This window comes from Prinia subflava, chromosome Z, assembly GCF_021018805.1.
Source record: "Prinia subflava isolate CZ2003 ecotype Zambia chromosome Z, Cam_Psub_1.2, whole genome shotgun sequence".
NCBI lineage: Eukaryota > Metazoa > Chordata > Aves > Passeriformes > Cisticolidae > Prinia > Prinia subflava.
In genome coordinates this window covers 49,769,399-49,795,598 of record NC_086283.1, presented here as the reverse complement: position 1 = coordinate 49,795,598, position 26,200 = coordinate 49,769,399, and the positions used below count along the sequence as shown (strand labels likewise).

General features: G+C 38.8%; 1 protein-coding gene across 1 annotated transcript in view; it reads left to right on the top strand.

Moving 5' to 3' along the window:
- Window positions 1-504: 504 nt before the first annotated feature.
- Window positions 505-26,200, top strand: part of SLC28A3 (solute carrier family 28 member 3) — a 38,523-nt gene continuing 12,827 nt past the window's right edge. Inside the window, exons 1-8 of the mRNA XM_063422922.1 lie at window positions 505-678; window positions 8,185-8,286; window positions 11,863-11,945; window positions 14,460-14,551; window positions 15,862-16,051; window positions 17,958-18,102; window positions 19,426-19,539; window positions 20,918-20,995. Coding sequence (XP_063278992.1) covers window positions 622-678; window positions 8,185-8,286; window positions 11,863-11,945; window positions 14,460-14,551; window positions 15,862-16,051; window positions 17,958-18,102; window positions 19,426-19,539; window positions 20,918-20,995 — 861 coding nt within the window. The 5' untranslated portion in view covers window positions 505-621. The remainder of the gene's footprint in view (window positions 679-8,184; window positions 8,287-11,862; window positions 11,946-14,459; window positions 14,552-15,861; window positions 16,052-17,957; window positions 18,103-19,425; window positions 19,540-20,917; window positions 20,996-26,200) is intronic.

Sequence of the window (26,200 nt, the reverse complement as noted above, 5' to 3'; positions counted from 1 at the left end):
AGCAAGCCTGAAAAGTATCATAAAAACTCTTCAGTTTAGGTGAGTAATCTGTGGACAGATAACTAAAAGACTCTGTGCCATGAAATACAAGATGCCAGCTGAAAGTGACTTAACCAGCACCTGTCAGACTTTTGAGTGTTGTTCACATTCTCATTTTTTCTCCTGCTAGGTGAAGTCCCCAACTACTATGAAAATAAAGCTACAAAATATCACAAAATAATTACTTCAGAATCCGCGCAAAGAAGGACAAAAAAATTGTTGGCCTCTTAAAATCTGGACATGGAAGATTTTGTCCTAGCAAGTGAGGAAAGACAAAAATCACATAAGTATACACACTCGCCTTTAGTACCCCCCAGAGACATACTGGTAAAATCTGTTTCTTGGGACTACAGGTATCCTCCATTCCTGCTTCTGGAGGCCGTTTCCCATACTGGCCAAAAAGGGCTGTGCTAGCGAAGTGAGAAGGTGGAGCTAAGTGGGAGTAAGAGTAACCTGAGAAGGCCTCTAGCTAACTTGACTTCAAGTGATACCGGTGCTGTGGATGGGTTAACCACATCCTGGCTGATTCTGCCCTGTGCTGCAAGTGGCTTCCAACATTGACCAAAACTCCACACCAGGCACATGGAGCTGACGGAGACCAACCGTGATCGCTCAGGAGTGCACAATTTGGCCTTCCAGGTAAGCATGGTTTCCTTTGCCTTCTGGGGAGGAGGAAAGACTTATAAACTGAACAATGTTGAATTCAGACCCGAACAAAGAAAAAGCATTTTCTGCGCTCTGCCTGCAGGTATCTTACAACATTCAACGTGCTGATACCCTGCCAAAGTACACGGCTCTTGTAAAAAAAGCTGAGCACAATTGACTAATTATTCAGGAGTATGCTCTACTCAGTGGTATACAGCTAGCTTTGAAAAGTATTGTGACTTGGTAATATTTCATAGGCTGATGGATCTCACAACTGACTCCCATCTGCTGTATCAGCTGCTGGTTTTTCCTGAAAATAGGTGATTTATAGTTCTGTTAAAGAGAAGGTCAGCATTATGCAGCAGACATATAACTGATCAAAACAATGTATTTCAATAATATGAGAAAAATAATAATGTAATAATGTAATTGTAGTGAGGCATAACATTGTTCCATGCATAAAGTAAGTGAAATTGTCTGCTGCTCTCCAGAGGAACACAGAAGGAGCCAACCCAGAAGGTTTTGCGTTTTCTAGGCATAAAGTAATATTAACAGTTAAGAAAGAAAGAAAGAAAGAAAGGAAGAAAGAAAGGAAGGAAGGAAGGAAGGAAGGAAGGGAGGGGGGGGAAGCCCTAAACAACCCCCACCACCCCGAAAGTACTTAGTCATTGTTCTTCAATGCCAGCATTCCTGTGCTTCCTCTGGAATTAAAAGCAGACACAAACAGAAACTTTCAAACCCGCAGCCGGGCTGGCTCACTGTACTTGTTGCTGAAAGTAGAATAGGTTGGGAGAGACAGTGGCCGTGAAATACTCTGAAGAGGGCTATGTTAACAAACCAGCCTCTTGCTCTCCGTCGCAGTCTCCGATCCTTACGCTGCCCCTGATCTCAGGTAGCAGGAAGTGGGTAGCGGATGTCGGTGTCTGCCGACACTAAATAACACAGAAGGATCTTTGTAGATGCTAGGCATGTGGACTATTGCATAACATCAGCGACATTTATTCATTACGCTATACGGACAGACAAGCCCGTCAGGAAATATTTACAGAATGCAGGCAAGAGTGATAACTCTTAGAACATGATGGGCCGGTGGTTAGGGCTTTCTCCTGCGTAATCAGCGCGTCCTCAACGCATCTGTGCTTCGGAGCAGATAGATAAGCCATTTGAACTTGAATCGCCCTTAGTTCAAGTGAGCGAGTTAAGGGGTTTCATCCTGTGTTTTCACACAAAATATGTGCCTAAGCTAGTGCTATCAGCTTCCTAAGTCTGTGCTTACAAACTCAAAAAGGAGAGTCCCTATTGCAAAAGCTCGGTGTTGAACTTTCTTAAATGGCATAAACTGAAAATCACCTTTTTCATCAGAGATCTGTGGAGCACAGTAGAGTGACCTTCTGCTTTATCCGAGCAGAAGGATATTTTATTTACTTTTACAGTGTCTATCTCTGTTTCAATATGTAAGTCGCTCCCTAGAGAAAGTAAGACACAGAAGGAAATAGGTAAAAGTCTGTATATAAACAAATCGCTTCACAGTAAAAGCCACTGAAAAGTAAACAATCTCATAATTTCCCGCTATTTCATGTGTTTAAAGGTTTTCTTACACAAGGAGTGAACACTTTAATTCCTCCAAAATAAATGTGTCTTTATGTATTAAGCGATTAGTATCTTACCTCATTCTCAAAATATAAAAGTGGTCTGGAAAAGGTGTAATTTAAACCATTTTAAGTATCCGTAGGTACCTTGATGATCAATGCACATAGGGATAAAGAGAGGGACAAAGTAAATCCAAATTAAGGCAATTTGTTTTATAAAGTGCTTAAGTTGTAAAACAGCTCTCAGTGTAATACAAAGCAGCTCAAGGCTAACAAGTATTAGATGAAGGATCATATCAGATCTTTATTAAGTCAAGAATAAGAAGCATTGAGCTTTTTGTTGCAAAGGGACTCTTAACAGGATTAAGAAGTTGTAATATAGAGTAGTCTGCTTTTTGATTTGTCACATAAGTGGCCAAAGGGAGATAACTAGGAGCTCTTCTCAATTTTTCAGTTGCTATTGATACACATATCCACCTGTACTGTGATAGGATTTTCATTGCATCACAGAAGCATTTCACTGCATCGCCATTTACAATTATACTGTAGTATACCCTCAGTTTAACCTATGTTAACTTTCAGATAGCCCATCCATGTAGGCCAAAATTACATTAATACAATTAAATGCATTTTTTAAAATGCCTGGTTCTGCAAAATATCAGCTACTTCTTTTGTACACTGTGCAGTTTCCACTTGAGCACAGCATTGAAATTGCGAATCTTGCAGCATTATTGCTTTGTGATAATGCCCATACCTGTGAGACACAGAAGCAACTTTCCCCCTCATTAACAGCTCAAAATGGTCTCAGATGAGAACAGACACCAAACCCCAATAGTACACCTCTGCTGTTTCTTTCTTTTTGGTATTAGGAACATCTCAATTGCCACCAGCCATTTGGGTGTATTACAATGAGTGAGCTTTTTCTACTGATTTTAAAAAGATACAAACCTTTCTTTACCCATACTTCCAGTCTTCCCTACCATGCTCCTACACTTCAGTAATAAAGTGTTTACCTTCATTAAACCCAATGCTGTTTTTAAGACCTACATGCTAAAGTTACCTGCTTTGAATGCTGCCTCATAGCTAGAACCAACAGACTGCTGCATTGTTTATAATGAGACATTCAGATTGTTAATTTTTTTTTCATCTTAAAACTGTCATGTAGTTTAAGGAACTTAAATCATTATCCTCAATTCAGAAAATTGTTCCTGCTAAGTGTCTATGTACCAGCATAACAGATTGTGTATCTATAGTTACAATAATGTCATACATGAAGTGTAGAAACGCTACTGCATCTCTTGCCTTCAAGGTGGTTCAGTTAACTTCTCATACAGCACTGGCTGGCTGGAAGAGCACTACATTTGCCCAGTTTCCTGCTCAGAAACCCTGTATCACTAACAATTACCCAAAAACTGAGATTGGCTTTACCTAGCTTGTCTTTAGCCCTCGATAAAGAGGCATTTTTTTTAATCTAATCAGTTCTAACGTTTCAGATCTTTGATAACATTAAACATCAAGTCACAGTTACTCCATAAGGAATGATAAAAGCTGCAGCTTAAAAAGGAACTGGTAGATGAGATGAATAGACTGCCCTACATTTAAAAACAACACAGAGGCAAACATTAAATAAATACAATGCAAGAGGAAGGTAACAGCTAATAAAGGTATATTGTTCACTGGCTTCCTATTCCTGGTGTTACAATACATTAAACTACATGTACCTGTTTCTGTAGCAGAGCACACCATGCTCTTAAGTATTTGACTTGAGGAAGGATCCCCTTTAAAATTCTGCCCTTTACTCGCAGTGCATAGGACACTGATATTGCCATAATACAGGCAGTATTTGTACTCCATTTCATTCAAACAAGCTTAAAACATATCCTAAAAAATGCCATTTGTGTTTAGTGCCATCTTCCACAGCTTCCTAGATACTCTTGTCTTCTTGGTTAGTTAAGACTAAAGATGCTATTAAGAATTTATATTTCATGAGCATCACTGTTATGTTTACCTTTGGAAATGAAGGTGCTGCACTGTATTGTTTAACCAGATCCAGACACGAAGTTATGCAATCGATCCTTTTCCACATTTTCAAAACTTGCTTTCCAAAGTCATATTTTTGAAAGCCTTTTTTTTTTTTTTTTAATGAAAAACACCTGCATTTCAGGATACTATTCAACTATCCTACCCTGACAATCTAAATTTTTTAAGAAAACAAAAATGTACTCAGAAGTAGGGAGTCTTATTTACAGTCCATTTAAAAACAGCCCATGAAGACATAGCCTGCTAAATTTAAATGTGTCAGAACCTGTTTCTTATCTATTGTTTCTACAGCTCCTTTACTCTAGTTTAGCACATGGGTAATGAACATCCTTCCTGCCTTGTACACTGAGTTTTATAATTTGACAGGTACTTATGAGTGCTGTGATTATTAATTTGAAGAAATTCTTCCTCAATATTTAGAATGCATTTACACTTCAGAATCACAGCACTGGCTAGCAAAAGATAGTACATGAGGGAAAAACTAGATGAATGGTGTTCAGATGCACTGAATATTTTAAATAAAAGCAAGTTTTGAACTGTAAACTAGATGGCTTCACTTCTTCTGGGCAAATACAGTTAAAAATCTAATGAGATGAGACGAAATTCAACATCATAATGTGAACTATTCACTTTTGAAGTATCTGTTTTCCACTAAGTTCCTTGAGTGTCCTGATTCTAATCTACAACGGAATGTAAGGACCGACCTTTAAACCATAAACAGTTTAAGCAGCTGCCTGGATGCAAAGTTGGCCAGTGTATTTTCCTCCCTAACTAGCATGAGTGTAACACCATGTACTCCAGAGTGCCTGCTATTGTGAAAAGCACAATAGAAGTCATTAGCTCTTTGCAAAATCCATCCTCCTTCAAAATCAAGGAGGAGATGGCAGGGAGGGTCAATGAATGTAGTCCTACAACAATACTTGGTGACTTAACAGTCAAGAGGGAATTAAACAAATATTGAAAGATCATTTCACTCACGCCATTGTGACAGCTATAGTCTTTGTCATTGAATCAAACATTTTACAAGAGAGGAATTGCAATCAGTTAGAGTAAAGCAGTTTGTGAAAGCAGAAGCACAACCTGGAAACACTTTTCATATTACAAACATTCAAAAAAGATGGATCAATTCTGTAATCCTTTAACTGTGCACTAAAGCAAAGGGAATTTTCCCATCCAAGCTTCTCTGTGAACTTCCTACTCTCTCATGTCATGTGGAGGTCGAGTAAGTTCAGAATTTACTTTACATATTGCTGGACTGGACTATGCTCATAACAGAACTGTGCTAACTGTAGTCTCTTAAGGCTTGAATTTCCATTTTCTCTTGCAGTTTTGTTCTCCAGTCTTTTACAGGGAGTGGTACAAGTTTTCTGCTTGTGCTGATTTGCTTACATAGCAATCAGCAACAGTAGATGATAAGCACAGACTGACATTTTGTTGAGGATCTCCTTCAGCACCTCAGACACTAAGTAAGGAGGAAAGGGAATAGGCAGTTTTACTTGTCACTTGAATATTTCTGTTCCTATTAGAAATTAAAAATAGCTTTTTTTCTTCAAGAAGTAGGGTTAAAGAATGTATTTTCGCAAAACAAAACAAAAAAATCTATAAAAGGGAGAATGAATAGATAGTACTTAAAAATCAGCTGTGAAATAAGAAAATCACTCAGCTTCATGGCACTCAAAGACTATTCTAGTCAACAGAAGTCTTACTAAAGTAAACTTGTTATCAACAGTAATTAACCAGTTTCTACTGAATCAGCAATAATCCAGAAATGTGATATGATCAGCTGAAATAATGACTTTTTATGTTCACAGAGAAGCACACAAATGTATCAATGCAGAGTGGACTACAGAGTTCCAGTAATTGTGTGATGCTTTTCCTGGTTTTGTTACATTACTCATATATTCATATATTTTAATTACTCCATAAATTAAATTCTTATGCAATTATTGCACCTTTATCGCTAAAGTGAATTCTAGAGGTTTCTTACAACACAGATTATTCTTTACGTGTGTACTTCATGGACAGCAAACTTGAGTGCTTATTGTTTTTCACATATTTACTGACAAAAGTTCTAGGAAATCTCTCCTTTTTCTTCCTCAGCAACAAGTACAGAAATCTTTAAAGACATCATTCTCAGGAGTTTGTGTGTGTGTGTATGTATGTGAATTACAAAATTATACTGCTTTGATTTCACTATGCTGTCCTGTGTAGTATTTTTAATATATCATATCTCAATGCTACAGTTAACCTCTGCTTCTTGTGATTTTTTTTTTTTTAATTTTATGGAGTGTTCAGTAGTTCCATTTGCTGCAGGGGCAGCTACAGCAAACTACTATGATGGCATAGTTAGAAGGCAAACAAGTGACAAGTGTTTCTGAAAAAGAAATATCTCTCTTACCGGAAAGAAAAGATACTCTTGGCTTAGAAGCCAGGAAACTGATGTATCAAGGCCATAGCACTTGAATAAACAGCTTCTTGTGACTCCTAGTTCTCCCAGACACACAAAGTTACAAAACCACTTTGACTGAAACTGATTTTTTGTGAAGTTCAAAGTATCTTTAAGGAAAAATGTTACTGAGCATTGTTCTAGTTGCTTCTAAGGTCATATTTCTGCTAAAATGCAAAATTCAATTTATTTCTAGTAGAACTGCTTATTTCCTGTCTTTACCATAATTTGCTATGATTCGGCTTATTTTGTATTGTTCTTGTGAAAGTGATTGTTTTCATTGTAAATACTAATTTACTGGGTTTATTACCATGTAAATAATGAGATACTTCATTCAATAAAACTCAGTGAAATGACCATACTGTAATTGCTGCTGTAAGAAACCACTGAAATAGAAAACATTCACAGCAATTGTAGATGTAAGTTATCTGAAATTTTGTTTAAGTAGCTTTCTTACAAAACCAAGAACCAGATATTCTAGGACCATTTAAGAGATAGCTTATCCTTCAGAACATTAAGAAACAAGAAAATGGAGATTCAGAATTTACTTTAAAAAACCCAAAAAACCAAAAAAAAAAACCCACAACAAACCACACAAAAAACCCCCACCAAACCAGCTGGGCTAGTTATGGCTGTCTTCGTCTCTCTGATAAAAGGTATACCTCAGAGGATTAATGTGGTAAAGCTATCTCCTCTGTTGAAAGATACCGTGAGTGTTTTATTCTAAGAGCAATAGAAGTGCATGTTCACATTTACTCCATGTGTGTAAGGAACATAAATACTGGAGCAAAGGTATTAACAATTGGTAAGTTGTTGGTCCATTTTGTCCAAATAGTCCATTTTGCCCTTGGTGAGGAGAAGGTCTGGATTTTTATAAACTTGTTGAACCAGTCTGAGACAACAAGCAGCACAATTCACCATGGGAGACGTGAGTTTAGTCAAGAAAATAGCTGATTCACATTAGCTGAGCACCATCCAAGGCACCTTCGTGCAATAGTGCAGGGACTTGAAGAGCCAAGCTTTGCACACCAAGTTTTGTACTCCCTGTTCTAGTAAAGTTACACAGAGAATTGTAGAATCATTTAGATAGTAAATGACCTGTAAGATCACTGAGTCAAACATTAATCCAGCACCACCGTTTAACCATGTCCCCAAAGTGTCACATCTTCAGGTTTTTGGAACAGTTTGGGCATGGTGATTCTATCGCTTCCCCAGGCAGCTACTGCAATGCCTGACCACTCTTCCAGCAAAGAAATTTTTCCCAATATCTAATCTAAACCGCTCATGGTGCATCTTTATGCCATTTCCTGTCACCCATTCACTTGCTTCCATGGTAGCCCAGGCACCAGATTATAAACCCATTCTGACTGTAGACAAGAAAGGCTTTCAGCTTCTGATTTGAACCAATATAATTTCTGGTCCTAGAATGACAGTGATGATGGTGTGGATGATACAGCTCTGAAAGGCCTTGGAGACAATTTGCAGAGAATCAAGAATTCACAGAATAAAATAGTGCATAGTAATCAGGTATGTTTTTCTTCTTTTATTCTTCTAAATAACCTTACAAAAATTAGTAAACCTTAAAGTTAATGTCACCAATGTAATAGTGTATCTAAGACAGATATTCTAACAAAATCTGAACATAATTCAAAGTGTATAAATTACAGGGAGTTGAGTCCTGTTCTCAAAAATACATTGAAGAAGAAACAAAACAACATGTGTAGGGTTCAGAAAAAATTGTATTCCAATGTCATAATGACTTTATATGGGATTTAAAAGAGGCATCAGAAATGGTAATCAGAGAGAAGACTGTGGATGAAGTGATGACATAGAAGCATTTTCTTGTATGAAGGTGAAAAAAGAGAATCCGTAATCATTAATTTTAAAGATACAATCTTTTAGTCAGACAAAGAATTCATATTGCTAAATAACTAATAATGAATTAATATTTTATTATTAAATAAATATCTAAATAGGGAAAAATTCAGAGGCAACAGGACCTGTGTAAAACTGACCAAAGAAGATTATTGTAATACAGATACAGATTATTACAGTTTATAATTACAATACAGATTATTGTAATAATAAACATTCATTTTGACTTCTTTTTGACTGTTTGTTTGTTTAAGCCCACATAGTGAGTATCCCACTATGAAAAGATGAGAGTCAGGTTAAAATAATCCATAGGTATTTTACCATATTTTCACATCCTCACTCCAGAAATTACTTGCTACTCTATAAATTCGGTTGTAATCATATCTACTTCCCAAGTTTGGTAATGGTACTCAAAGTAGCATATAAGAAGTACTCGATGCAGTGGGTACTCATTTCTGTCTTCTATTGTTTTCTTGGATTTGATCAGAGGCAGCAAAGGCATGCTACAAAGTAATGTTTCTGTTATCAAAGCTGAATTAATTCCAGATGTACAGTGATGGAAAGGATCACTTAGACTGTTCTGATAAGCACTCCTGGAAACGAGATTGTAATTTGAGATCCTAGGAGAGAAAGGTGGTAGATGGTACTGATACCTTCATCTTCAAAAAAAAACTATCAAAAAGGAAATTGTTAAAGAAGAAGGACTTTCAGAACTGATTGAAACTGTAAAAAATTGGAGAAAAGTAGTGGCATCTATGAAAGCTTGATTTTTACGAGAGAAACCAATTTCCCACTGAAAAGGTTCATCTGAAAACATTCTGCCACTACTTGGTGCAAGAGTACCAGAGATGTGTGTATTCACCCCAAGAATTTCTCAGGCACACTGTGACTGAGGAATAAGGATTTATTTTGAGGTCTTTACAGTATGGACTTAGCAGTGTCTCCCTTTGCTGGCAGAAGTCCACATGTCCACACAGCCCTTGGGTACCTCTCAGCAAGGGCCAACACTCCTCACAAGCCAGATCTACTGTCATGTTTGGCCATTAAAAAAAAACCAAAAGACATTTGTGTCCATTCTCCAATTTCCTTTTGTATCTGCACACTTTCACATGAAGTTGTCTTTGATTTCCTCACCTTTTAATGTAATTGTAGGAAAGCATTTATGACAATGAAGAAGTGACATAGTAATATTCTGAGCATATTGAAATACATTGTAAACAATGCGAAAAGATGTAGATTGATGCTTTTGAAATACTCAAAAGCAAAAATCTGTTATATTCTCTAGACAAACCATATATTTCACTCATTGTCCCTCAGAAAAGAAGCCTACCTCATACAGCCACTGAGAGCAGTACTGCCAGCTACCAAAAGTAATAGTAATTACTAGGCATTTTTCAGGTTTGCTTTATTTCACAGTCAAGACCAAAGAGGTGGAGAAATTGAGTTTGGTGAAGACGCCATCATATGGTGCAGTGAAGCTCCACAGAGCTACACAGCACCCCGCTCCAAAACTGCAGCCAGAGGATCAACAGTTCCTGCTGGTTTTTCACTGAGCTTTCCCTAAGGGAGTGAACAGCAGCTTCCCTCTGTATACCTCTCTGGTCTCGCCATGTGTTAGTTTTGCCTTTGAAATCAGTAAAGTCTGAAGACACTTGACAGGCTGAAAGAGAAGAGAAGCTCCAGGGATCCCAATGTAGTCTTTCTGCACTTAAAGGAGGCTTACAAAAAAATAAGGAAGAGCAAGTTTTTATAGGGGCATGTAGTCCCTATAAGGGACTACAGGACAAGAGGGACTGGCTTTAAACAGAAAAAGGGTAGATTTAGATCAGCTATTAGGAAGAATTTTTTTTACTATGAGGGTGATGAGACCCTGGAATAATTTGCACAGAGAAGTTGTGGATGTCCCATCCCTGCAGGTGTTCAAAGACAAGCTGGATGAGGCTTTGAGAAACCTGGTGTAGTGGGAGGTGTCCCTGCTCATGGCAGGGGGTTGGAACTCTATGATCTTTACAGATCTTTAAGGTCCCTTCTAACCCAGGCCATTCTAAGACTCTGAGGTTCAAGTTTCTCCCTCTCAGAGAGACTGAGAGCTTTCCACGGCTTCTGGCAGCACCTGCAGCAGGACGGACAGACAGAATGCATGGGCAAGGTGAATGCAAAGTCTGTGATGGGCCTTGCTTTCTTGGTGTGCCTTGTGGACTGGGGGAATGACTTAGCACAAACAAAAGTGACAGAATAACAAAAGGTAAACTCACCCACAAATTGTCACTGCTCCAAAGGTGGCTGAGCACTGTGGGCCACACTTCTGAAGAGGGTGGGACATGTCCAGAGGGCCAGGCAAAGACTGTCTATCTTCGCCCTGGTCGTGGCCAGGCGCTCCAGGCCACTCAGCTGGCCACAGTGCCCTGGCACGGTGCTCACAGGGAGAGGCGTGAGGGCCGCATGCAGGTACCCGGCTGTCTGTGAGCACAATGGTCGCCGGCCCTGGGCCCTGGCCACCCTGCAGGCCCCACCATGAGCATGGAGGTAAGTAGCCACGGGACAAGCTCCTTCCTTGGCCCCCGCCGTAGTGGGACAGGGAAGGTGGTGCAGTGTGGGCTTGAGAGCCCCCACGGGTGAGCTGAGCAGCTTTGAGGGGCACAGCCCCTCCTGGTGCCTCAAGGCAGCCCTCAGGCAGGGTGCAGGGCAGGCTGTAGTCATACAAAAGCTTTAACAGTGCCATGCTTATGTGGACTCAGGTAACAGTTTTTCTTAAGAATAAAAGTATTGGCTTAGTTAAATTTTTAAAGCACTGAGCCTCATCCAGGTTAAGCAGTTTCCATATGCAAAAGTTCCATCATATTAAAACTCTGCAAAGAGAGAAGCAACAAAACCAGGAGGTGTCTAGAGGAGGTTCAGAGCAAGTTGGCTAATTCACATCTTTCCCTTTTCTACTGTATGCAGTAGGACTATCTATGAGGCCCTGCCCTCTTCAGCTCTGAGTAACACTGTATTTTTCCCCATTTATTTCTCTTTTTGAAAATGGTATGGATGGCTTGGGAAACTCCTCAGCTAATCTAAACACTGATCATAGAGTTGGTGGCAGATGGGAGAGCTGGAGCCACGCACACGGTGCACACAGCAAAGTCTAGAGACTGCTTCAGCCATATGCCAGTGAGGATGTTTTTTTGCACCTTACCTAAGAAGCATAAATCCCTCTAACAACCTCCACACTGATCTGCTTTCCAGGGAGATGAATACATCAATATTGAGAGTCATCAGCCTGAAAACAAACGTGACTCCGAAGATGATGAGCAACCACGCCTAAAAGGGTAATGTGTTTCTGCATGAGTAAGTCTTCCACTCAGTTAATCCTGGCCCAAGCGAAAAGCTGCCAGTGTTTATGCTTCCGGAGTGACAGCTCTAAATTTCACTGCTGTACCCCTATGCTACATAGACTTTTGTATTGCCTAGCAATTTTTGTAATATAGAAACACAACATGTTTAAAATTATTATACCTTACAAATGACATCTGTGGTTGTGGAACTATCCTTTTAAAGCCTTGCAAATTAAAGGAGCAGTACTTTTTGTTCTTGTACAATATTTTCCAGGATTTCTAGAGCAGTGTGTTTTAGATACAGGCCTTAAAGAGTGGTCTCTTTAAGGAAGTTGAAGACTCATTCGTGTCTTTCAGTTTGCATAGCCATTTGCTCCAGGATAAAGTAAAAACAGAATAGCCATGAAAAGCCATTTTAATGGAGCAAAAGTTTTACATTGTGTTTGCTCTACTTCCAAGTGATCACAGAGTGGAAACACACATCCACGTTTTACTTGAGGGTCAGGTATTTTTTTGAAAACGACAAACCCTTTAAGGCATTAAAAAGTTAAGACACAATGCTTAAAATCCTACTATATGTTCATATGTGTCATTGATTTCTTTCAATAGATAGTACTAAATAGCCTGTGATCTAAGACAGAGCCCTTCTGAAAGATCAGTCTGTTGCTATCATAGATTCACTACAAATGCAAAGTTTTAACATTCCTTTCTGGCGTACATGCACAAGAGAAAATTGATTTCTGACTTACAAAATGCAAGCAAGAATAGTTTTGACATATATAAATATTTCACATTAATGTGCTTAAGCGAGATCTGTTTTATCAACATCTTTAGTTACATTTCAAGCCTATTGGATCAGCTTTTAGAAAAGAATGTTTCCTTAGTAAATTAAGCATCTTTCATAAGGAACGTATTTTTTCTGCCACCTTTCAAAACAGAGCTGCATATTTATAGGTGCTTAAATATTTGAGATATTTTGGTACCAAAGTCATAATGGCCTGAATTAATAAAATAAAAAGGAGAGAGAGGTGTTACATAAAAGAGGAAATAACAAGAAATTGTAAACTATAAGTAACAATTTTAAATGCCAAAGGACCCATAAGTAGCAGTAACCGGTAGTAGATAGTATCTTTTTCTTTCCTTGGGTGATGGATGAACCATAACTTTGATAAAGTAACTGTCTTTTTCATCTATTTTTCTCTTATTTCTCCTTTTTTCTTTTCCTGTTGTATCTAATCTTTCTGCTGAGATTGGGTAGATAACCTAATGTTCTTACAAGTTGGAAAAAAAGCACTATGATTTGTGAAGCAACAGGAATTCCCAGAACTGAAATTGAAGTATCAAAAGCAATCAAGATTTCTCTGAGAACCTATTACTCTTGCATTTGCAAAGGAGCGTGTTCCTGCTCTGTTCTTCTGTATACTGATATAATTTAAAATAATATTTCTTGTTTCTCTCAAAATTTATTTTAAATTAATTGAATTTTCTTTGAGTGCAGGAAAGAAGGGTATTCAGGCTGGAGTTCAGTGTGCATCTATCTACCTCCAGCTCATTTAATTTCCAAACAAGTACAGTCTGGATAATTAGCATCTCTAAATGTAACATGGTTTTTATGGGCTGGGAATATGAGGCACTGCTTCAGAGATGTGCCTCCCTAAAGCAGTGCCTCTGAGATGACAGAGACATAGCTGTAATTCTTTTTCCAGCTTGCACAATATGAAGAAGTTTTTCCAGTCATTGCTTCCGTAATTTCCATGGATATACGTCTATGTCACCAGCATATTTAACATTTGAAATCTGTGTTGAATTAATTCCCTTAACTGCTATTTCCCTATATTTTGACCTGCCTCCTGAAATCACGCTGTTACTTTTAGTGAGAAAAACAAAGAAAGTAAAATATAATTGGAGGAACTGATACTAGCGCATGACATTCAAATATAACAAATAATTTTAATTTCCATGAGATGATGAGATGAAAAGTTAGTGCAATAAGAACCAAATTTTAAAAAGTCCAGAAACATCTATGCACTCTGTGATAAGGTTTTAGATGAGTGTTGGTTATTTTACACACACATACAACTGCAGCTTTAGGCCTTCACAATTACAGCAACACTACTGTTCCATGTAGTAATGCTGGTCTGGCTGTACTAACAGACCTTGTGGGTCTAGTAATGGACACTGAATCTTTCAACTACCTACTCAGTTTGCACTAACCCTATTAACAGATGTCTTCACAGAACAGCTGTACTTCAGAGGGTAGCAGAACTGGCGTGCTGATTTTGGCCCATTATGTAGATGATAGATTATCCCATTAAATATCTGCATTTTTTCCTTTTCACCTGTCCAACATCAACTCAAAAGAAGTCCTTCTCAAAAGGCACTTTTTATTTAGCATTTTAGCAATCCTTTCCAAATTCAGTGAAATTCAGTGGAGAAGTTTTGACCAATTAAACACAATTTTCTTCTGCAAAAACTTACATTTCTATTCTCTGTTATTTTTTTCCCTAGATATTTAGAAAAAAGATATGATGAATTCTGTGAATTTTGCAAGAAACATAAAACAAGAATTCATTATGTGATCTATGGAATTTTAATAACAGGTACAGTATATTTTACACCCAGGATTGTTGAAGCCTTATTTATTTACCTGTATGAGATTATAGGCTGCGCTGTGTCTTTGTCTGACATAAAAACTCTTGACTTTCTTTAACAATGTATTTCGAAGTAGTTAAGAATTTAGTCCCAGAGAAAATTCCAGATTGCAAAACCTCCACTAATTTCCAAACATAAAAAAAGCACAAATCTTGCTAAACTGCTTCTCCAGCATGTTTAAAGTCTGACTAGCAATTACACTTGTGATAACAGCATAGTTCAGACTTTGTGCCTACTTCATTACCAGCTGACTCCAAAATTACGGTTTCAGTAACTTGTCCGAGACCATGAAATCACTTTAAAAACTGTCAGGCACCAAATAGGTCTGAACTTAAGTCATGTGCTTATGACAGTATGCACTGCAACATCATTCAGATATTCTTCTTTCTCCTTTTCCTAATTAGCCAGTAGATTGGTATATTTCCTTCTATTTCACCAAGTTTGTTTTTGAGATCTTCCTACTTGAACACTGGGAACACAGAGACTTGAAATATCTATGAGACAGGCATTAGCATACCAGGGGGTGGTTGTAAAAGTGTAGCTTGAATGATGAATATCCTGCCCCTGAACACCATCTTGTTTTGCTTTATCATATTACAGACATAGAGAGTGAGTGAGTTCTAAGAACATGTCAGGATTTCATACATTAATTCCATGAAAACCAACTTGCATTACAAAAATCAGTAGTCCTTCTTTACTTGCCATAGACAAAATCAAATCATTCTTTACAAGAACTGACTATTTTTTTGCCAGCATTTTATCAGCATTGAACCTGTCAAATAAATAATTTGATAGCTAATTCATAAAATAAACTACTTTTAAGCTTCACAATTACTTGTGGTCATGAAATCAGTCAACTGACATATGTTTATAAGAGTTTGTTTCTAGTTTTATTGGATAAACTCATCCTCTTTGGAAAAGGAGCAAGACTCATGATATTAATTCATACTTTTTACACAGGAAAAAGAAGTTCTTGTAGATATGTTAAATTTTTCTGAGTGATTAACATGTTTCATATGAACTTATCTTGGCAAAAATATATAATCTGCTTTGACAGAATGAAAGCCACCTTTCTTACCAGTGAGCATAAGTAACAATGTTACCCCAAAAAGCAAAATTTTTCAGTAATTAGGCTGAGTCAGAAAAGTGCTGAAAAAATAAATACGGGTCACTTTGATCACCTCTTATAAATTTAAAATTTGATCCTGTTTTTAAAAGATCAACATAACTGACCTGTGTGTTCTTGTTTCTGTGACAGCATACTTGGCAGTAGTTATTGCAGCCTGCAGCTTGAATTTTCAGAGAGCTTTGCCACTGTTTGCCATCACTGTCATAGCCATCTCCTTCATCTGCTGGGATTTTTTAATAGCCAAGTATGAAGACAGAATTGCTGCATTCTTTTCCCATGGAGACCAATATCTGAAAACACAGTGGTTTTGGTTAAAATGGTAAATATTAATTGCTTGCTGTTTATGTAGAAGGACAATGCACTAGACAAATTATCCCTATGATTTTATTTCGACTTCCGCATAAGAACAGGGAGATGGGCAAATCATACCTATCTCAATAAAATCACAGAATAATTCAGTATTTACCAGTTTACAGATACCAGAAACGCATTCAGGATTTCAAAGCAGTAGCTAGGGATCAAAAGTCTTGGCAGAAAGCACAGAAAAATACCAAAAATTGAGATGACAAAAGTTTGTGGTTGAAAGAGAATATGTTCACAAAAGTTCATGTGTGTTGCAGCCTTTTGCATTCATTCTGCAAAACAGAAGGTACTTCACTGTTGACAGAGCTATTAGGTTCATAAAAAACATACCTCTTAACATTTGCAAACTGCTAAAGACTGGAGTGTATTATCTAGACATTGCTTTTCCACATATTCTCCTAGCAATTTTTACTTGACCTTCAGGAATCAAAACATGCCAGCCAAATTTAATGTCATTATAAGGTTGTATGACCTTAATTTGGGATGGTAGACATTCATCTGGTAGATAAATGGTAGATAATTAGACCTATCAGATACTTATTTCAAGTATTCCTGAGCAGTGATCAGAGTTATTGAAGTTGTCCCTGACAAAATGAGGAGACAAAGGAGCCTTGTAGACCAAAGGAAAAACAAATGAAATCTCATTAAAAATGAAAACAAAATTGGCCAGCTTCCTTCTGTTTCAGCTAGGTCATCTACTAGCTGAGAGAGAAAGAGTTTTAAGGAGGAGTCATTCTCAGTTCAGAAAAATGTCCCAGATTATTCTTAAAATTTAGAAATGGCTTTGCTAAGAAAGGTGGTATAAAGATTGTGGTCCTTCTGCTCAGGAGCCACTTTAGAGAGCAGTCACACAGAGGCATTTCCATTAGATGGTCTGGCAGCCTCTCTGGGAGAAGGAGCAAAAGGAACATGAGAGCCCTGAGGAGCAGATAGCCCTGAGGAGCAATAAGTCGGGGGCAGTAAGTGCTGTATTACCTGGGCTGCAATCATTAAATTGTACATATCTCAGATTAGGTGCTTGACTGCTTCCAAGAGACAGAAGGATCCCAGGTACAGAAATGGTTACTCAGCATTGCAATGGCCAAGCTATTTTGTGGAGTTTGCCTGAAATGTTTTTAATTTCCATCTAAAGATGGATTTTATATATCTAGGCACCACTGAAATCAGTGAAAGCTTACTGTTAGACAGAACTAGCATTAAAAACTTTGGACAGTGTTTGTTTCCTCTCTGTACATGGGGCGACACATTTTGTTGTCTTCCAATCTTTTGTTGCAATAATTATCTTCAATAAAACAAGCTTAACATGGTTCTTATAGTGGGGACCATAGAAACACTGAAGGATTGTTGGGTACATCTCATGTCCTTGTTTTTGAGACAGCTGAACAGACTACAAATGGTTACAAGGAAATGAGCTGTCTATAGCCTGCACCTCAGCAGAGTGTGCTTCATAGGCCCACCAGCTAAACAGCACAGTACAAGTCATAAATACCACAGCCTCTCTTGCACAGAACTAAAGAAAGATTCAATAAAGGAAGGAAGGGGAAAAAAAAGAAGGATGAAGTGAGACTATATTATGCTTCATTTAATAGAAATGCCACCCAGACAGGAGTCACTCGTTTTTTTTTGGGGGGGGGTTCCCTTCATACTCTGGCTTCGAGGACATTTCTTCCAGAAGCCACCAAGGGATGTTGCCAGAGGTACATCATCAAAGGCAGGTTCGTGCTTATGTAGAGCTGTAGATTTTACAGCACAATACATTGTACAAAGAATTTGTTCAAAAACAGAGATGTAAATGTTATGGGTATGGGAAGGGAATATCCAAACATCTTGTTTGGGATATCATGATGCTTTTTATTTCCTAGGGTGTTGTGTGCAACTCTTATGGTAACAATCATCTGCTGGCTCGTCTTTGACACAACAAAACAAGGATCACGTCAGCTAATCTCCTTTGGGGGGCTTGTGATGTATGTCCTCCTGATGCTTATCTTTTCCAAATATCCAACCAGAGTGAGTATTCCATGATGGATCTTTTGGGATATTCTTTTATTCTGTCTCTAGAAAGCTATTCCCCTACCCTAGCACCAAGTCTAGCAAAAATAACAAAGTGTGGGAAAGTAAGAATATGGACTTGGCTGAGACCAAGCATTGTATTTAATTTCTGAAGAAAATAATTTTGCTGTTGAGGGGGGCACCATGTGTGGGGCTGTACACCTGTCTGTTACTCTTCAGGAAGCTACTGCCCATCTTCTGCTCCAGCCTTGATCCAGTTTAACTGAGATAGGCCTTCTCCAGGCTTTCACCCACAGGAGCCTCACCATAGTCCTCAGCACATCACAGTCACTTATTTGAGGACACTATCATCACATCAATACAAATTGCCTGGAATCAGAGATGTGACAGACTTGTGTAGCTCGTAACCCCTCACAAGTTTGTTTCCCACTGGAAGTTAACAGCCAGGGCTGAGCTGAGGTCCTCACTTTTTGCTCACCCCCTCCCATAGGCTTGCGAATGCCATTTGTTTTCATTTTCCTTCAGCAATATCCACTCTCTTTTCCTGTGGTATTGCAAAGGGCTTAGTTCAGCCACCACAATTACCACTTCAGCTTTTACTCCTGTTTGCATGCTCATATATCTCAGCATGCTTTCATTAATCAAACATCCATTGTCCAGGTCACTAAGTTTTCCCAATACTTTTCACATCTTCCATCAATACTGAGACTTTCTTAACAGGTGAAGTCCTCTCAGCAGGGACTAATGAACTTGCCCTATCTTTTGCCACTGCTGCTGTCTCCAACTGAGGTGAAAATTCATACTCCAAATGCTTTATGCTCTCCCATGAGCCCTCATTACACCTAACTGGTTTGTGTTATTACATTATGATCTGATTAAATTAGAGAATGCCATCTCAACTCTTTGTTTTGTAAGTGATTTGATTCAATTTTCACAAAACAAAGATGTTTTCTGCAGCAGAAGAACAGGAATCATCAATGCAGTGAAGAGGAACTCATCATAGGCAGCCACAGTTTCTCCTGTGACTGCCTTTATATGATGAATCACAATATAAAACTGAGTACTTCTCAAGTATCAAAAGTCTTTAAAGCTAGGGGACAGAAACAGAGATGAAATTACCCAAGGACAAACTCTGTAGCAAAATCTCCTTATCCTCTGTGCAGATATGTGAAGATCCAAGTCTCCTACAACCTGTTCTGGCAGCTGCTCCCATCCTGCAGTATGGTCAAATGATCTCATTACATTATTTAAAAAAACATCCAAAGTAAACTATTATTTATTTAACTAACAAATAGTTTCTTTATTTTTCTGTCTATCTAGGTTGCTTGGAGACCAGTATTTTCAGGAATAGGGATGCAGTTTATTCTTGGGATTCTTATTCTGAGGACCAAAGTGGGTTTTGATGTATTTAACTGGTTAGGTATTCAGATCCAGGTAAGTTATTGAGTAAAATCCTTACTTGTTTATTATAATTTTCTGTCTTGAGAGCCTTACATTATATAAACAGGCTGTTCAAGGATCCATTTGTCCCTTGTTTTTTCTTCTCTTGAAGAAAACTGGATTCTCAGAAAGGTAATAGACTTCCTGAGTTCAGCCTTCTTCTCATTTATTTTTTATTCAGTTAATACAATGGCCAGAGTAATCCCATTTATTAATAGCTTTACCATCATTGGGCTGAAGTTAAATTGGCATTCTTGAAACACAAATTACTGTTGTGCCAGGGCACTCATAGGAACTCATAAAAACGGCTCAACTCCAAATCATCCTTGCAATAAACACGATATGCAGAAAAGCCTTGGGATTTAAAGCACAGCCCTAATTATCTTAAGAGCAGCAACATTCCTGGCATCAGGGACATTTTATAGTCCTCATGACATACAAGAAAATTAATTCAGCTACATATACGTGGCAAAATCCAGATCTGCATTCCAGAAGGGATCTCTAGAAAGTGGACGGGATCTATACGCAGACCTATTCCTGCAGACACAAAGTTTTTTTAAAAAGTCTGTTACTGTAAAGTAATAAGTAATAACCAAAATACAGATCAGAGAGTACCCACTGAAGGACAGTCAGACTTTTCACCTCAGGGGTACTATCCTCACAGCTGTTCTTCACAGGTAATTAAGCACTTGTAAAACCAGACAGTGCAGAATGTACTGTCTTTGTGCAGGAGCAAAGGCACAGATCTGATGTCTGTCTCATCTGTAGGCAGTGAGAGTTAGCTGGGTTTTGTCACCAAGTTCTTAGTCTCTGACTGAATCAGGGCTGGTGCTCCCTTTTGTTAGCTTAATATTTTCATGTCTTACAGTTTATCCTGTCAGAACTAATTACTGTAGCTGTTAAAAATTGTATTTTAACTCCATTTTAAACTATCAGGAATGCATATATTTGCATCGCAAGTATAAAAGTACTGGATCAAAATTTAAGAGTAGAAGATTCCCTCAGACTAGCTCTTAGCTACACCTTTCAAAACTCATTACTTCAGCCATCAAATCTTCATCTTAAGCTGTACAGTTCATTGTACTTATTTACATCAGATAGAGCATAGAAATGCACCACAGTATTGGCATTAAAAAGTAAATTTTTTTTTTCAGTGTAGCTTATAGCCTCTATTGTGTCAGGTACTCAACAGGGCATAGCAGAGAGACTCAGTTCAGCCAAATACAGTCAGCAGTGAGGCTTGGACCCCTACAAATCAGAGCCCAAACTTCTTGGACCTCACCATATATCTGCAAGACAACTAGCAGTATATGGTTGGGTTTTGGCAGGTACCCAGAGCTTATGTCTAATTTACTTTGCTTTCTGTCTCTAGACTTTTCTGGAGTACTCTGATGCAGGTGCAAAGTTTGTGTTTGGTGACAAATACACAGATCATTTCTTTGCTTTTAAGGTAAGATGGTTATTATATGCTGTATGTGACAGATAAACAATGCTAAGAGGAATAGTCTAGCTGGAAAATAAATTGTGTGTCTTGTCATACCTATGTAGTCACCAGAGCAATCAACAAGTAAACTATTCCTTATTATGTGATATTCTGAATAGAAAATTTGGGAACACTTTCATTCACTGCTGTACACTTAGTTAGATTGCACTTATTTAGTGTAATTATAACAACATATATTGCATGTAGTCAGAACTTTGGAATATCTTTCTACTAGGAATAGGTTAAAAGGCTTGTACCTGGTCACTGACAGAAATATTACTTCCTGCCTATTTTCCCCACCTCTCCATGGGTAAAAGTGCTCTGCTGTTCTATGCTGTTGTACCTTTAAGGGCTGTACAGACCAGTGCTTCACAGACTTTCCCCCTGAAGAAGTGGAGAGCCTAGATGTGGATTTATTCATGTCTGGGAGAAGAGCTAGAAGCTGGATAAGCAGGAAGAATTACATGATATTGCCTTACTATTGCATTTATAAGATCAAGGGGAGATTTCCCATCTTTTTCTTAAGAGACCTTTTTGGGAAAGAGCTAGATTACAGTTTATCTGCTCTGTGCTCTCTAATCTGCACCAGCATCCTTCCTGGTTTTGCTTTGAGAAGCAGCTCATACCACAATGCCTGCTTAGGCTGAAATCAAGAACATACAAAGCAAAAGAAACCCCAAACCCACCCAAATAACCAATAAGTAAACCTCAAACAAATATGAGAAATATATCAGGACTTACTCGAAGAGCATTCTTTTGATATTTCAGATATGTGACCATGGACTTACATGCCTTGTATCTTATTTTTTTCTTCAGCTGATATTCCAATCTAGATGTTCTGTAAACGTAGCTATTTCTTTACTTGAGAGAGAAAATGCTATCTGTAAAACATCCTGCTATTAAGAACAGTCAGAACATCTTAGAAGGGGAAAAAATTTAGGCATTTTATCAATAAATATGAATTATATTTTAAGAGCAGGCTCCTCCTACCTGTAATCCACTGAGCACTCAAATAACAATTTTGATTCCCAATTGTGTGTTTTAGGGATGCATTCATTTAATCCTATCTCCCCCACCTATTATGCAAAATACTTTGCTTACTAAAGCCATAACTAGGGATTAGACAGGCAAAAGTTTGCTTCTGTGTAGGCAGACACCTATCAGTCTTATCCTACAGTTCAAGTCAGTAAAACCATGGAATTTCTAGAAGATGATAACAGGAATAAGTAGATTATTCTCATATTGAAAAACAAGAAAACAAGTTGGTTTTCAGAGCTGGATATATATAGGGATATATACATATATTTATGACCAGGTGACCCACCTGGTGGATGCAGGAAAGGCTATGGATGTTGGCTATTTGGGCTTCAGCAGGGCCTTTGATACTGTCTCCCATAGCACACTCCTAGATAAGCTGGCAGCCCACGGCTTGGACAGGAGCACTCTTTGCTGGGTTAGGAACTGGCTGCATGGCCGGGCCCAGAGAGCGATGGTGATGGTGCTGCATCGTGTTCCTCAGGGGTCTGTGCTGGGGCCAGCTCTGTTCAATATTTTTATTGATGACTTGGATGAGGAGATTGAGTCTTTCACTAGTAAATTTGAGATGACACTAAGCTGTGAGTGTGTGTCGATCTGTTGGAAGGTAGGAGGGCTCTGCAGAGAGACCTGGAATGGTTGGATGGATGGGCAGAGTCCAATGGGATGAAGTTTAGTAAGTCAAAGTGCCGAGTCCTGCATTTTGGCCACAATAACCCCCTGCAATGTTATAGGCTGGGGATGGTGTGGCTGGACAGTGCCCAGGCAGAAAGGGACCTGGGGGTTCTGGTGACAGCAGCTGAACGTGAGCCAGCAGAGTGCCCTGGTGGCCAAGAAGGCCAAGGGCATCCTGGCCTGGATCAGGAATGGTGTGTCCAGCAGGAGCAGGGAGGTCATTCTTCCCCTGTACTGGGCACTGGTGAGGCCACACCTCGAGTGCTGTGTCCAGCTCTGGCCCCTCAGTTCAAGAAGGATGTGGAGACCCTTGAGCGTGTCCAGAGGAGGCAACGAGGCTGGTGAGGGGCTGGGAACACAAATCCTGTGAGGAATGACTGAGGGAGCTGTGGGTGTTTAGCCTGGAGAAAAGGAGACTCAGAGGTGACCTTATCACTCTCTGTAACTCCCTGAAGGGTGGCTGTAGCCAGGTGGGGGTTGGTCTGTTTCTCCAGGCAGCAACTGACAGAACATGAGGACACGGTCTTAAGCTGTACCCAGGGAAATATAGGCTGGATATTAGGAAAATGTTTTTTACAGAAAGGGTAATCAAGTATTGGAATGGTCTACCTGGGGAGGTGGTGGATTCACTATCTCTGGATGTGTTTAAGAAAAGAGTAGAAGTGGCACTAGGTGCCATGATTTAGTTGAGGTTAGGGTTACATTGGACATGATGATCCTGGAGGTCTCTTCCAACGTAATGATCCTGTGGATATGGTAAACAGAGTGGCAGACAAGAGCACAACAATATCAAAACATGCTCCAGACAGGGAATTCCCTCATCCAACAACAGTGAGTGACAGACAGCCTATTCTCTGTTGAAACACTTGTCATTTATTTAGATACTAAGCTGGTCCAAAGCTTTTTTATGTCTTTCAGATATTTTATGGGGTTTGCATGTTGTGATGAGCTCTCCAAATCTTGCCCCAAGATATTTCAAAGCATCCTCCAAAAGATAATGCTTAGCTCCTGAGAGATTATACAAGGGACAGGATATGTCTGCAGAAAACTGTCTATTGAAGAGTCCAGTTGTATCCATACCGCATCCTTAGCAGTATGCAGGAACACATCAGTTTTCTTCCAGGTCAAGTGGACATGTTACCAGAGCAGACATATCTCATATGTGCATATGCATATATGTTCTGACCAGTTCCAGCAGTCCCCCAGTGCCTTTGAGCACACAGTTCTGGAAGCGCTAATTAGTCAAAAATGCACACTTTTGAATTCATAAACCAGGTTATTTTAAATATATATTTGTGCTGGCAGATGCAGAGCGTCAGAGTTGTGAAAAAAATCCACTTGCCCACATAAATAAGAACTTCCAAGTACTTAAGTAGATGGAAAAGACCTTTTAGTATTAAGTCTTCTATCCTGCTGACTATCCTGCTGACTATCCTGTGAAAGACAAAGTTTGCTTTGAACAAGGAAGAGATTTGACTTCTGTTAAATCTGTAGCTTCCTTTTTACACCAGGAGAATTGTGGTTCCCTGAGAAAGGCTTTGCTTTGAAGGTCAAGCTTTAGAAGTGTATGAAAAAGCAGGATGTTTCTTAAACATCAATAACAACTTCCTTAAAGGAAAATAAAGAAAAAGTTAAAGCCACAGACAGGAGAGGAATTGAGAGCAGCCAACAATTTTAACTTCCTGCTCTGTATGGTAATAACAAAAGAAATGACAGGGGAGAAAGATATTTTACTGATGCATGGCAAACTATCCCTACAGAATTGCAGAAAGGATCAAGGACCCAAACTAGAGAAAGCAGCGTTATATTAACTTGTTGAACAGCACAACAATATTGGTTAATTGCACTCTGTCCTTTCAGTGAAAGGTTCTGATCATCAAAATTGAGTTTCTAAATGTATTTCAAAATTGTTGACAGTACCAACTCTCCTAGAAAGGCATAGAGTCTATGTACTGAAAAGATCTGAACTAACAAAGTGGTTTGTTGTTTTTCATTCTGTTGCTTGATTTTATTTATAATGCATTATGTAATTAGTGAACACACATGAAAGCTTCCTAGTCTTAGTGGATGTGGGAAAATGACGGCGGGCCCTGTGGACTGGTAACTGGGGATACATTCAGAGAAAACTGAGTGCTTACATTCGCATTTGAACAGGAGTAATAATACAGGGTAAATTGCAGTTGCTGCTTTCTGGATGGAATATGGTTGGTGCATGACTTTGAAACCTCTTCCATTATGATTCCCTATCACCTGTTAAGGGGGATGGAATGGAGGATGGAGTGGAGTGGAGGCACCATGGCTAGGCTCTGTGGAAGTCCTTGCAGGGAAGAGAACTTGGTGGTATTTTGTAGCTGATAAACCATATACCAACTGTCAACCCCACTGTGTGGGACATCTTGTGGCTAGTGTCACAAGCAACTGTGGCAACATCTCTGCCTTAGACAAACTTACTTTGTAAAAGCCTAATAATAATATTAATGTGCCATGTCAAAGTTACCCATCTCTGATGGGTGACCACATCTCACTGGAATGCACTCTACATTCTTTTTGATTCTATCTTTAAAAGCAAAGGAAGAGAATTTTACTCTAACCAGTAACAAGGGTATGCATGACTAGAGTAACTCAAACTCCACGTAAACACAGAGAAATAGTACATAGGTAAGTTGAGTATGGAGGAACTTAGGGAAGACTCCATCTTAACTGCTAGGATCAGTCAATGGGCTGAACCTGTCTTCCTCATAGGAATGCCTGTTGGGTAAGAACCAGGCTCTGTATGCCCTGAGTACTTGTATTGGGGATTAGAGCTTGTCTGCATATTCCTTCAAGTATATTTTTGCAGTCAGATACAATCAGCTACAATCTTCAAACCTTAACCTGTAACAATTTTATATTAACAAGAGTGTTATTCCTTAAATTATTAGTATGAATCCTTTATGGACACTGGCAGCTGGCACCAGGTAACACACTCTAATAAGGGGCAAGACCTGCTGAGAGGTCTCCATTATACTGATGTGTTTCCCTAAGGCAGTCAAACCACCCTCCAATCCAGCAGGACTGTTTGGTTAAGCATCCCTCTAAAGGGATGCTGAAAGGTTGGTCAGGTACAAGGGTCTTGGCTTTCCTGGGACGTTGACAGAGAAACACTTAAGGGGCAAACAAGTCTCCCCACACTAAGGGTCAAGAAGGCCTCCTCTTTTCACATGACAGTGGTACTGTTTTAGTGCTAACTAATCTGTTTGACTAATTTTGGACCTTTTGGGGGGGCAGTTTTTCTTTTTTGTATACTAGCATAGAAGTGGTGTCATCCCAAATATTTCACATACTCAAGAATCAAGTTATATTAGTTTTATTCCAGATGAAAACCCAATCTGAGAGTGGTTTTGATAGCCCATCAGAGAGTGGGTTAGGCATTCATGCAATTCTTTTAAATTATGTTGAAAGAAAGTATTTTTCATGCCCACA